The 13,967-nt window shown below is 42.0% G+C and overlaps 1 protein-coding gene across 1 annotated transcript; it reads right to left on the bottom strand.

Annotated features, from left to right (window-relative positions):
• Positions 1-394: 394 nt before the first annotated feature.
• LOC119279325 (translation initiation factor IF-2-like) lies at positions 395-11,733 on the bottom strand. The gene is made up of 6 exons (XM_037560598.1): positions 11,723-11,733; positions 3,352-3,612; positions 3,190-3,284; positions 2,324-2,409; positions 1,200-1,267; positions 395-641 (listed from the first exon to the last, which is right to left on the bottom strand). The coding sequence occupies exons 1-6, from the start codon at positions 11,731-11,733 to the stop codon at positions 614-616; spliced, it is 549 nt and encodes a 182-aa protein (XP_037416495.1). The 3' UTR covers positions 395-613.
• Between the last annotated feature and the right edge of the window lie 2,234 nt (positions 11,734-13,967).

The raw sequence follows: 13,967 nt of genomic DNA, 5'->3' as shown, positions 1-13,967 counted from the left end.
ACTGCTTGTCGGCAACGGGGTAACTTTCCCGACCAACATTCTGTTGGGCCTACCATGGGCCTTTCCCGACCAACACTCTGTTGGGCATTCAAGAAGCCTTTCCCGACCGACTGTCCGACGGGGTTTGTACTCCCGACCAACAAACTATTGGGTATACCATGTGGTTTTCCCAACCGACCGTCCGACAGTGTTTGTTTTCCCGTCCAACTGGGTTTGTTTTCCCTTCCGACTTTTCGTTAGCCTTGGCATTAACTTCCACAACTGATTGTCAAACAATGTTTATTTTGCCGACCAATATCCAATAGCACTTCCATAGCATACATTTGCATTACCAACAGAATATCAATCAAGTTACTTCATAACAAGTACATGGATCTCCAACAATAACGAACCATAACCAAACAATAAAAAAATACTAATTAATTTCACATATAAATAGTTCATCCATTATTAACATAATGACCATCCAAATTTCCCATAAACTAACGTAACTAATTAAAAAGGAACCATATGGTTCATTGTCTCAATCACAATGCGGGTTTACAAAATGATGGATAAAATGCATCTCCAACGATTCAGTCACCATTAAACAAAAGATCCCGAGCCACTGGCTTCATGATTCCTCGTCCTCTTGCATTTTCCTGCAAAAATGAAAAGAACTTGCAAAATGTAAAGTTGTGATTACATTTATTCATAAATACAATGGCACCATAAAAACTTGTATAATGCATAGCATTAAACCCCAGGATGCAATTGGAACACGGTTCTGCTTGACTAGTACAATACTTCTAGTTTACCTGGGAGGTATGATGAACAAATTTCTCAATATTTGCAATGCTATGATAAAAGCTAATTGCAATGTTTGAAAGGAAATTCTAGTTAGAGTAATATCAAAACCTGAAAGTACCAAGTAAAGTACCCATGCGATTTGACATATATAAGTTGCTTGTTCATATTGGCCTTTAGAAAGGACCAACGCTACCAGATGTGGCATACAAATGCTCTAAAAAAGAAAAGCATTTTCGCACATACTGCTACTCCAACATCCAGGTAGCACATAAGCCACTATGTAACTGGAAAAGATAAATGAGAATTCAGATGAGAGATATTGCCGCATTGGCATGAGAGGAAGCAATCATTGAATGCAACTAAATTTCAGAAAAAGTTATTAAGCAGAGATAATGGAACATAGATATTACATAGATGAATATTCTTTGCAGCTTGCTTGGATTTTCATCAAACACCTTGTAGGCATAGGTAAGAGAATCTGCACAAATAAAGATTAGAGATTCAGGGGATTAAATCAAAAGAGAGGAGTAGGACAGAGAATAAGTGGACAAATCAGTAGGAAGTGAGAATCATAGCACACCTAGTCCTAAAAAATAGGTACCAGCCTCACCGAGGCATGGAACTTCTCGTAGTCACGGAGCAGCGGATGTACCTAGTTGAATAAGGCATGTGGCCAAAAACATATCACGGCTAGCACAAAACCCGTGAAGTATGAAGACAACACAATGATTCCTAAGATTAGGAATAAGGAACGATTTATGAAGTGTTGCCTGTATTTCTAACCCCTTGTATTTTATTCGGAGACAAGCGTGCAACAAAATAGTCATTCACAGAGCAAGCATCATATCAATTCTGTTAAAAAATGGTGCCTAGGTGTATAGAGGTTGATTTCAGCACATCATTCAAGTAAAATTTAATTTCAGCCATTTAGAAGAATCTTTATCTTATAGCGTCATTAAACTGCAGAACAAATGCTCTGTTGATCTATTGCTTAAATCCAAATGTTTAACTGTACATTTTGTCCTTTGCTGGACTTATAGATATACAATTGTTCTTAACTAACAGTCCCTCCCCCCTTCATCTCATAAACAATTTCAGAGCATATGCTTTACTTAACTATAGCTTTTTAAGAATGAAGCTAAAAGTCTGCACAACCATTCAAGTAAAATGAAGCTAAAAGCCTGCATAGTCGGTCGGGAAAGATTGCAGCAAGTACTAACATCTAACATATTTAAAATACAGAGTGTTGTACCTAGGCGCATCCATCCAACCTTTGTCGGCTAGCTGCAACATAATTAATAGTGAATTTAAATGCCGCACACACTGTCCACAAAAAAACTAGAAAATTCAAAATCTGAACAGAACAACTCTGAAACTGATACAAAAATCAAAATTGAACCCTTTCTATGCCTCACATGTGGATCAAAGGAAACAAAATAGGTGTTGCAGGATTTGAACTTCATAGAAAATAACTAAGTTTAGCAAGCATTCATCAAATCAATATCAAACAGTATCTAACACTATAAGAAAATACCTTTTTGGAAATCCACACATCGTTCGGATCCCGCTGGTTAGTGGTATTCCTGGTTAGTAGGTTTGGCCGCCTTCTTTTGCCATGCACTGCTTTAATATAAAAGTTCAATATAAGTTGCTGCTCATCAAGGAAAAGCAAGAGATTATGCAAGGAAATATATTTTTGTAGATGTCAGGTTCAATACTTTTATCATGATGACTAGGAACTAAAGGTGTCGTGCTCAATTGGTATCTTAATTTATGTGCAGAGGCAAGAGGTTAGCCTTAGAATGTATCATTGCTACACTCATAATTATTGTTCTTGTACATGATCCCAAGTTCTCACAGGACATCATTAGCGTTTTCATATATTGCACAGACTAGCCTCTCAAGGATCCCACTTTTCAGAGCCAGAACAACACTCAAGAGTCTAAAGTCTAAACTATGGTGACAAACCAAGGTTCAGAACAATAAATAAGTCACTAAAATCAATCTAAATGTGCAATTTTCCCCAAAGTACCATCATAGTTAAGATTTATAGCTAAGTTCTATGTTCCAAGTTTCAGCACTATGTGAGTCACTTATGACAATCCACTAAGCAAATTTCTTTTGACAAACAAGGTCAACCAAATTGACCACTATGCTGAAGGTGCGCTCATGCATAACAACTACACTGTTTTCTTCTCAAAGCACATAGTACGTGTAAATTAGCTTTCAGCATCCACACATAACATAAGCATGCACATGTGAAAGGAAAAAACAAATCTTCAGAAGAGAAATTGTTGTCTCACTCGGAAAAAACACCAGAGGTGCTAAAGACCTGGCATTAGGACTAAAATCAACCCACTGTCCTGGTTGGATCTGGGAAGATGCGTCTTGGAGCATTACCTTCTTGCCGGCGGCACCTCCAGGAGATAGACGAGTTTGGGCGCGGACGAAAAGGCCAACCTCCTGTAGGGTTTGGACGGCAACGGCAAGACCATCTGTGCGTGCATGGCAGTGTGGTGAGCGAGGTGAAGGGAAGGGCAAACGGACAGGAGGAGAGAATACCTGGAGACGGAGGGGGCGGCGGAGAAAGCTCCTGTCGGTGGAGGCGCGGCAGCAGTATGGAGTAGGGTTCCACCGGCGGCTGTGTGGAGTGGGGTCGGCGGTGGACATGCGGTGGGCGGGAGAGAGGGTGCGGTGGGCGGGAGAGAGGGTGCGGCGGCCTCGCCGGCTGGAGAGCACCTGGCCGGCCGCGGGGAGCAGCGTGTGCGGCGGAGAGAGAGCGCGAGCGTGGGCGGCGGCGGATGTAGATTCTGTGTTCCAGATCTGAGGGATTTGGGGGGAGAAGGGGAAAAGGGGAGATGGGTTTTTCATGGGCTGGGCTCATTTCGGCGCCAACAATTTCACCGTTCCCGCGTGAGCGACTGATCGGCCCAATTAGCCACCAGCAGTTGGTCGGAAAAATTTGCCGACCGATAGTTCGATGGAAGTCCTTTACTACCGACCGATCAGCAGACGTGAAATATAAAAGCATTTCCGACCGACTGTTGGACGCCACAAGTATGTATTTCCGACCAACTGACCAATGCAACTTTTCCCGACCGACTGTGTGTCAGTATAATTGATTTTTCCCAACACACATCGGTAGGGAATTCTGGTGCATGGTGTAGTGGCTCTTGTTCGACGGGGTCCTCAGGTACGACGAATTCATCGTCGTTGAGGCTCGCCTCGTCTTCGGAGGAAGGCATATAATCATCTACCTCTTCTTCTGCCGCTCTCTCATGAGGACTGGCGTCTCCGTCCACCTGTGCTGAATTTTGCTGGAGTGGGTTGTCTTCGGTACTGTCTGGGGTGTTATTGTCTCCGATGCCGGAATCTTCATTCTTTCTGTGGCGGGATTTAGAGCGGCGCCGCTGGCGCCTGCGCTTGGGCTGTTTCTTGGAGGGGTCACCCTCAGCTATTCCCTCGCCATTCCCATCCTTTGGGATATCCACCATGTATATGTCAGAGGCTGGGGTTGCACCCCTTTTCAAAAAAAAAAAATGGCATACGATGAGGTGGCTTTCCAGTGCCCGGTAGGCGCTGGTTCTTGGTCGTCTCCGGCATCGTCGTCCATACCGTCGATGTCTTCGGAGTCGTAGTCTAGCATGTCGGTTAGATCGTCGATAGTGGCTACCAAGTGGGTGGTGGGTGGGCTTTGAATTTCTTCGTCGTCCGCATCCCAACCGTCCTGACCGTAGTCCGGCCAGGGCTCTCCTGACAACGAGAGATACTTTAGCGAACTCAAGATGTCGCCAAAAGGTGAGTGTTGAAAGATGTCCGCCGCGGCGAACTCCATGATCGGCGCCCAATCGGATTCGATCGGAGGGGGCGCGGGAGGTGCGGAGTCCGGCGAGGAGTCCGGCACCTCGGAGTCACGAGCTTCATGAGGGACAAAATCAGTGTTCGGCTCTATCGCCGTAGAGGTTGCAGCCCCCGACGCGGTGTCTAGCCACCCGTCCTCGATCTACGCAGCCGGCTCCGAATTGAAGATCGGAGCGGGCTCGAGTGCGGCCTCCAGGATACTGTCCGGCTGCAGAGCTAAATCATGCTCGTCGTGACAGTGCGGCACGCTCGGCTGTGGCTCGAATCCATCGAGGATCAAGTCCCCGCGGATGTCAGTCGTGAAGTTCAAACTTCCAAATCTAACCTGATGACCAGGGGCGTAGCTTTCGATCTGCTCCAGCTGGCCAAGCGAATTGGCCCGCAGTGCGAAGCCGCCGAATACGAAGATCTGTCCGGGGAGGAAGGTCTCACCCTGGACTGCGTCGTTGTTGATGATCGAAGGAGCCATCGAGCCTATCGGTGACGACACAGAGGAACTCTCAATGAAAGCACCAATGTCGGTGTCAAAACCGGCGGATCTCGGGTAGGGGGTCCCGAACTGTGCGTCTAGGCGGATCGTAACAGGAGACGAGGGACACGATGTTTTACCCAGGTTCGGGCCCTCTTGATGGAGGTAAAACCCTACGTCCTACTTGATTAATATTGATGATGTGTGTTACAAGAGTAGATCTACCACGAGATCAAGGAGGCTAAAGCCTAGAAGCTAGCCTATGTATGATTGTTGTTCGTCCTATGGACTAAAGCCATCCGGTTTATATATACACCGGAGAGGGCTAGAGTTACACAGAGTCAGTTACAATGGTAGGAGATCTACATATCTGTATCGCCAAGCTTGCCTTCCACGCCAAGGAAAGTCCCATCCGGACACGGGACGAGGTCTTCAATCTTGTATCTTCATAGTCTTGGAGTCCGGCCGATGATGATAGTTCGGCTATCCGGACACCCCCTAATCCAGGACTCCCTCACCTGTGCTTCAGCCATAGGTTCTATCATGTATGCAATGTTGTGTGCCAGACCTGATGTATGTCTTACTATAAGCATAACAGGGAGGTACCAAAGTAATCCCGGAGTGGAGCACTGGACAGCGGGCAAGAACATCTTGAAATACCTGAAAAGGACTAAGGATATGTTTCTCGTTTATGGAGGTGAAAAAGAGCTCGTCGTAAACGGTTACGTCGTTGCAAGCTTTGACACTGATCCAGATGACTCATAAGTCACAAACCAGATACGTATTTTTATTGAATGGAGGAGCTGTCAGTTGGTGCAGTTCCAAGCAGAGCGTCGTGGCGGGATCTACGTGTGAAGCGGAGTATATTGCTGCTTCGGAAGCAGCAAATGAAGGAGTTTGGATGAAGGAGTTCATATCCGATCTAGATGTCATACCTAGTGCATCAGGTCCAATGAAAATCTTTTGTGACAATACTGGTGCAATGCTTTGGCAAAGGAATCCAGATTTCACAAGAGAACCAAGCACATCAAGAGACGCTTCAATTCCATCCGTCATCAAGTGTCGGAGGGGGACATAGAGATTTGCAAGACACACACGGATCTGAATGTTGCAGACCCGTTGACTAAGCCTCTTCCACGAGCAAAACATGATCAGCACCAAAGCTCCATGGGTGTTAGAATCATTACTATGTAATCTAGATTATTAACTCTAGTGCAAGTGGGAGACTGAAGGAAATATGCCCTAGAGGCAATAATAAAGTTACTATTTATTTTCTTAATTCATGATAAATGTTTATTATTCATGCTAGAATTGTATTAACCGGAAACTTAGTACATGTGTGAATACATATACAAAACATATAGTCCCTAGTATGCCTCTACTTGACTAGCTCGTTAATCAAAGATGGTTATGTTTCCTAACCATAGACATGTGTTGTCATTTGATGAACGGGATCACATCATTAGGAGAATGATGTGATGGACGTGACCCATCCGTTAGCTTAGCATTATGATCGTATGAGTTTCATTGCTACTACTTTCTTCATGACTTATACAAGTTCCTCAAACTATGAGATTATGCAACTCCCGGATACCGAAGGAACACTTTGTGTGCTACCAAACGTCACAACGTAAATGGGTGATTATAAAGGTGCTCTACAGGTGTCTCCGAAGGTGTTTGTTGGGTTGGCATAGATCGAGATTAGGATTCGTCACTCCGTGTTTCAGAGAGGTATCTCTGGGCCCTCTCGGTAATACTCATCACTATAAGCCTTGCAAGCATTGTGACTAATGAGTTAGTTGCGGGATGAAGTATTACGAAATGAGTAAAGAGACTTGCCGGTAACGAGATTGAACTAGGTACGAGCATCCAGGTTCTGCTATTGGTTATTAACCGGAGACGTGTCTCGGTCATATCTACATAGTTCTCGAACCTGTAGGGTCCGCACGCTTAACGTTCGATGACAATTGGTGTTATGAGTTTATGTGATATGATGTACCGAAGGTTGTTCGGAGTCCCGGATGTGATCATGGACATGACGAGGAGTCTCAAAATGGTCGAGACATAAAGATTAATATATTGGACGACTATATTCAAACACCGGAAGTGTTCCGAAGAAGTTTCGGATAAAACTGGAGTGCCGGAGGGTTATCGGAACCCCCGGGGGAACTAATTGGGCCTCGATGGACCTTAGTGGAGAGAGAGAGAGGGGCGGCCAGGGCAGGCCGCGCGTCCTCTTCCCTTGAGTCCGAATAGGACAAGGAGGAGGGCGGCGCCCCCCTTTCCTTCCCCCTCTCCCTCTCCTTCCTTCCCCCTCTTCCCCTCTTGGAGGAATCCTAATAGGACTAGTAGTCCTAGTAGGACTCCCCTCTTGGGGCGCGCCTATAGGAGCCGGCCGGCATCCCCCCTAGCTCCTTTATATACGGGGGCAGGGGGCACCCTAGAACACACAAGTTGATTATTTAGCCGTGTGCGGTGCCCCCTCGGTCATATCGTCATAGTAGGCGAAGCCCTGCGCCGGTAACTTCATCATCACCGTCACCACGCATTCGTGCTGACGAAACTCTCCCTCGACCTCAGTTGGATCTAGAGTTCATGGGACGTCACCGAGCTGAACGTGTGCAGATCGCGGAGGTGCCGTACCTTCGGTGCTAGGATCGGTTGGATCGTGAAGACGTACGAATACATCAACCGTGTTGTCATAACGCTTCCGCTTTCGGTCTACGAGGGTACGTGGACACACTCTCCCCTCTCGTTGCTATGCATCACCTAGATAGATCTTGCGTGATCGTAGGATTTTTTTTGAAATTACTGCATTTCTCAACACTAAACCCTAAGCCCTACACCCTGCAATAGTTGAATGCTCCGCAATACAAATACAACTCCACGTGTGTCCCCAATAGTTCTAGCAAGGGTGTTAACCTTGCTATTCTTGCTAGTTGCACAAGGCAATTAAAAGATAATGTGTGATAAATAATTTTGAAGTTTTCAGAATAAAATAAAACTAAAACTAAAACAATGTGTAAAGTTATTGGAATGTGATTCTTATGCTAAAAAATAGATAATGGTTTATGGTGTCCCCAAGTCTAACTCTCCAAAGCATAAAAATGCGGTAAGTAACATAATCATGTGAAAAAGTGCACAGTGAAATATCTCATGCTCATGCCAAATCAATGGGTGTTTAAGATCATATATAGGCGGTACGTCCAAATTAAACTTATAAAGGATGAAGGGGGTGCTAGGCACAACCACATATTATTAAACCGAGATCCTCACTACATGCATCAAATAGTTAAATACCATATCATAGGCTGAGACCCTCTTTGCAACATCTGAATTTTATGTGTAAACACAAATAATTGCATTTAGAAAGATTGTGAGGTCGAGGACTAGTGAGCGGCGACGCATGGGAATTCCCTGCAAGGGTGTGGACGCACGGTCAGATGCAATGGCTGCCAAATGATGAAAGAGTCTGAAATCGAGAGGAGAGAGTCCAGAGTCCACCCATGCTAATCAACTTCTATAATCAGGGTGTGTGTACTCATATGAAATTTATGCGCATAATGGTATTGATGCATGGATCCTATATAAAATAGAAAAACTAGGTATTCAGCACCAAAGAGTGTTTGATACACCACGTGAAAAAGCAAGGATGCCAGATATGTGTGCATGTGTGCTCTGTCTGATATCGTTCGATGGAACTGTTGAGTTTGAGACATGGAAGGATCCACAATATAATAGATGCGACGAAAAGCTTGCATGGTCGTTCTTGGTGATACCTGCTGCTCACAAGCAATAAGATATCACGCATAATGTGATAGGTGTGCTTTGCTTATGTGATAAGTTGATCATGGATTCCATGAGCTAAAGATCTTGCCCTAAAATGAACTTGAACCCAAATAGACTACTTTCTGGTGCCGCACATTCCAGACATTATTCTAGACCAACCTATGTACAAGGTATTTGATTTCAGTTGCAATGTAACCCATGAAAACTATTGGTCGGTTGTAGAATTCAAACTATATGTTAGTTAACATCTCTAGTTATATACTCTCTCCGTTCCAAAATAGATAACCCAACTTTGTACTAAAGTTAGTACAAAATTGGGTCATCTATTTTGGAACGGAGGGAGTATAAGTGAGAAGAGATGTGCACAGATAGAGGCATTTGTATTCTCCTCCTCTTGTCTTTGAAAAAGAGTAGGTGAGCACAAACTAATATATGATCTTCTGACAACAATGAATATGAGAGTAGTACATGAGATATTGCATGTGATATTAATTGAAGAGAAAGTAGTACCCCAATCACCGTTTTTAATTCAATGATTTGCGTTGTTCTTCACCTTTCTCGTCTCACGCCAAAACTAGTTGTGCTAATAATTGAAACATGCTTTGCACGTTTCCAAAAAATTTCTAAACCAAATTGGTCCTAAGTGGATGGAAACTTTTCTCCAAATAGTTTAGTTATGATTCCTTAGGGAGTTAGGGACAATTCCTACGATCCAAATCGACATTAGTCTACATATAAATGATTCTATAAGCATTTAGTGTCTAGGATCCTATGATTCAAATGGTTATATAGGAAAAGTTCCTACATAACGAAATACTCTAAGAAAATTGTGAAATTACTTCGATCCAAAGAAGGTCCTGAGAATTCCATTTCTATGAATCAAATGATCCACATAGAATAATCACATGGATTCAAATTCTTCAAATATCCTGCACTATTCCTCTGAATCAAAACATGCCCCAAATCAAATGTATTAGGAGTTCTACAAAAAGCGTAATCAAATGTACTAGTACTACAAATAAGAAGGGACCATGACAGGTCATGTGTGGTCCTTGTTGCTTCATGTTAAACAGGATTCTGACACATGGGAATAGCGAAAAGTATGATTTTCTCAACATGGTAGAGTGGTGAGATTTTTTCCTATGAGATCTAGCAGAAATGACGAAAAATCTCATGTACCTTATCATAATATAATTTGAACTACAAACAAGTTTTTTTCTCTTAAGGATTAACATTCTCCACAAAACCCTTGAAGGTTAATTACTTGAATCAAAGAGGGCCCGTATCCGGTGAACTCACAAGCTAGGTTTCATTTCTCATGGACAACCCATACAACAATTTTTCTTGGAGCTTCCTTATGCAATGAGTACTTTGATATAGTAGGCCTAGTGCATTTGTAACAACGTAAATGAGATCACCGTCCTTGGATGTACACAGGAAGAACATGTATGTGGTCTCTACTGGACAAATATTCAAATATTTTTTCCTCTCAAGACGAGAGAGAATATTTTTTTATATTTTTTCTTGATTGATGAAAGAGTTGAAGATTGAGAGGAGAGGAGTAAACAATCCACACATATTGATCAATTGCTTTAATCAGAGTTTGTGATCAGGTATTACTATTGTTGCATACAAGAATCGGGATCACATAGAAATTGGCCAGAAGAAAAGTTTGATACACTGTATGAAAGACAAAGGATGTTGGATCTGTGTATGCGTGCACTCTGTTTGATAGTGATCATTGGAATTGTCGAGTGCCAAACATAGAAGGATCCTCAACAGACACACGGAACAACATACTGTATCTTTCTTAATGGCACCTGCAACCAGTGAAAACTGAAAAGCTTGATGATCCATATCGACAGCATGTCAGTAAGGTATCACACCTAACACGATGAAGAATGTTGGCTTATGTCAAGCGTTGATTATGGATTCCTTGATATGGCGTATTTGCACTGCAAGTTAGCCACATCCTAACTGACCATTTTCTGGCGCCGCTCATTCCCAATATTTATTGTAGACCAACATATGTAGAAGGTCTTTGGTTTCTCTTACAATGCAACCCATGAAAATGCTTGGTCGGTTGTAAATTTATCTCTAACTATATGTTTGCTTACACCATGCTCACGTCTCTAGTCATATAGGTGAGAAGAGATGTGCTCAAGTAAAGTCACATATATTCTCTCCCTCTTTTCTCCGAAAGAGGAGCTGGTGAGCAGAAATTAATATATGATCTTCTAACAACAACAAATATGTGATCTTAATCGAAGAAAAGGTAGTAGCTCAATATTTCCGTACTAACATCACGTTTCAGTTCAAGGATTTTTTTCTTCACCTTTCTTCGCTCACAACGAAACTAGTTGTACTAGTAGAACGCCCGTGCGTTGCCACGGGCGCTTCAATTTTTCCTTTTCAATTGCACATATATGAATACAATGCACATCTCTGTGTCTACCACCCTCCATCTCTCTCTCTCTCTCTCTCTCTCTCTCTCTCTCTCTCTCTCTCTCTCTCTCTCCCATTCTCTCTCCTACCTTCTCTGAGTCTCACCCTGTCTCTCTTTTCTCTCACACACTAAACCCTTTCCCTCGACTCAAAACTTAATTTTTGGCACAACTCAATTTTGCTCAGTGTTAACGTTCGGCAGCTACAGTAAACATCCTAGAAGGTTAAACATTAAATTGAAATTTTAACCTTTATACAGGCTAAGGTAACTTTTAGAACTTCTGGATCACACGAATTAATGATTATAATCTGTACAACAAACAAAAATGACTTGACATTGTAAACTTTTTAATCCATGGCTAGACTTACATGAGCACCATGGCGTTAGTTCTGATACTCATTCTTGCCTATATTATACTTTTGTTATTTCTAGAGAAGATATCCGCAACTAATAAGTAAAGAGTTTAAGAAAAATTATCAAAATCACCGCCTCATGGAAATGACATACACAGATGGACCGTGGGAAAAATAGTACTAAAAGACATGTACGCAAGAATTTCTTAGACACATACACAGATGGACCGTGACAAGAGCTAACCTTGCCTAGACCGGCAAGATTCAAAGCAACAAGCCATAGATGTTTGGTTCATGCCAGACACTTCCCATGTTGGTGCCGCCACCTAGCGTCCAAGCTTGCTTTCTTCACCTTTACTTTGTTCATGCCACCCCCAATCTAATCAACAGATGAGTTGATTGCCCATCCGGACACTTCTCTGTTTCCTGTCAAGCAACCATGGACGGTGTGTTGGAAAAACATCATAGAACATGTAAGCATCGCATCACTGGCATTGACCCTACAATTCAAGAGTCCAAAAATAAAATAGATGTTGTAAGACTACTTTCAAGATAAAAACTCTTAAATTCATCATAAAAAGGATTGATTGAATGGTTTTAATACTGCATGCGCAACCATGTGTGCATATGATTAAAGCACATGAGAGAAAATATCTCTTTGGACAAAAAAACTTATATAGAACATTCCATGGTAGATGCCTGATAAAAAGGAACAAACAAACCAATGAACTCCGATCTGATGAGAAGAAATAAACAAACAACCATTTCTAAAATGTAAAAGAAACTAACACTCTCGGTAAAAGAAACTAAAAGTTGCTGACAAGCATTACATGTATATAGAACAAAGATTTATTCACTCTAAATTTTACAGAAATTTGGCTCTTGTAGGAGGATGCTTTTTAGAACTTATTACTGGCCAACTAAATAACAATGCATTAAATAGCACACCGCATATATCCGCCTAGATAAATACACATGTGTTGGCGCGGAATAACAAAAAAATAGCTTAGCAATTTTGCACTGATCAAACAAATTTGGCATAATTCGGATATGTGTTGAATATGATGTCATGCATATTTTAATATTTAACATTTTGATGCTAAGACAAACAAATCTTTCATTTCTTATACACTATCTGATTACAGATAACAACTACTCTTCTGCAAAGATGGAATGTGAAAAATAATGTGTGCCCTCTAACATGTAAGAAATAGCGACACTAAAATCACAATCTGAAGTTGCAAAGATACTTCAGAACAATGACTTGCGTGAAAACCACACACACACATTTACTCTTGACGATCAGGATATGGTAGCACATACCTTTATCGTCTCCATACACTTCAGAAACTCTGCTCTCGAGGAAAAGTAATTATGCCAATAGCATTCTACGTTTTTTGTACAAATTAGGCAATGGACATAAAGCGAATTTCCACCAAAGAAGGAAGCACAATGCAATTAATGCCAATAATAAGCAATATATGCTCCCTCTACAACTTAGACAGACTGGAACATATTTTCTACCAAAGACGGGAGGCCCAATCTCATACTCACTATGCAACGCTAAAGGTCATTAGTGTTCACCACAAGAGTTAATAACATTCCATCATGCTAAAGATCATTTAGTTTATAACTGGCAACAGCGATGACAACACCAGTAGCCTTCCCTGTGAACGCCTCAAAGACGTAACATTTTGTGAAGTGACTCAAGTATCTCGTTAATCAGGCAAACAACAATATTCCTTGCAAGAATTAAATATCAAGTTGCAAAATTTGTATTACCATGTTTGAATACTCAAGGCATATTATGTTACTGACATGGCTAGATAATTACCTAGTTTTCTCAACCTTAGCACAAAAATCAATGTAAGTTGTTTTTGAAACAATATGTACTAAATCATTAAACCAAGAATATATATTTCATTTTGCAAAAAATAGACTTCAACTACATTTATCAATAAGTGACCCATGGCTTAACCAAGCTTTGTGGTAGTGTTGGAACCTGCATTGCAAACATGTGCATGGTAACAGCTCTCATTCAATGCAGGATATTGCAACAAAATAGAACAGATGCAAAGGTGCAGCGACGATAACTATCAGGCATCAAGTTCATGTCTTGCCCCGTGTTCGGCCAAAGTCAATGCATTCCTAAGATTTTTCAGCCAACTTGCATATGACGCCTTATAATTTTCTAGTCTATATCCCATATATAATCAACTTTACTTTATCTCATATGTACCTTCTAACATGTAAGAAATTG

Source organism: Triticum dicoccoides, chromosome 3B, assembly GCF_002162155.2.
Source record: "Triticum dicoccoides isolate Atlit2015 ecotype Zavitan chromosome 3B, WEW_v2.0, whole genome shotgun sequence".
NCBI classification, from domain to species: Eukaryota; Viridiplantae; Streptophyta; class Magnoliopsida; order Poales; family Poaceae; genus Triticum; species Triticum dicoccoides.
The sequence above is the reverse complement of the archived record's forward strand: the minus strand, read 5'-3'. Positions and strand labels throughout refer to the sequence as shown.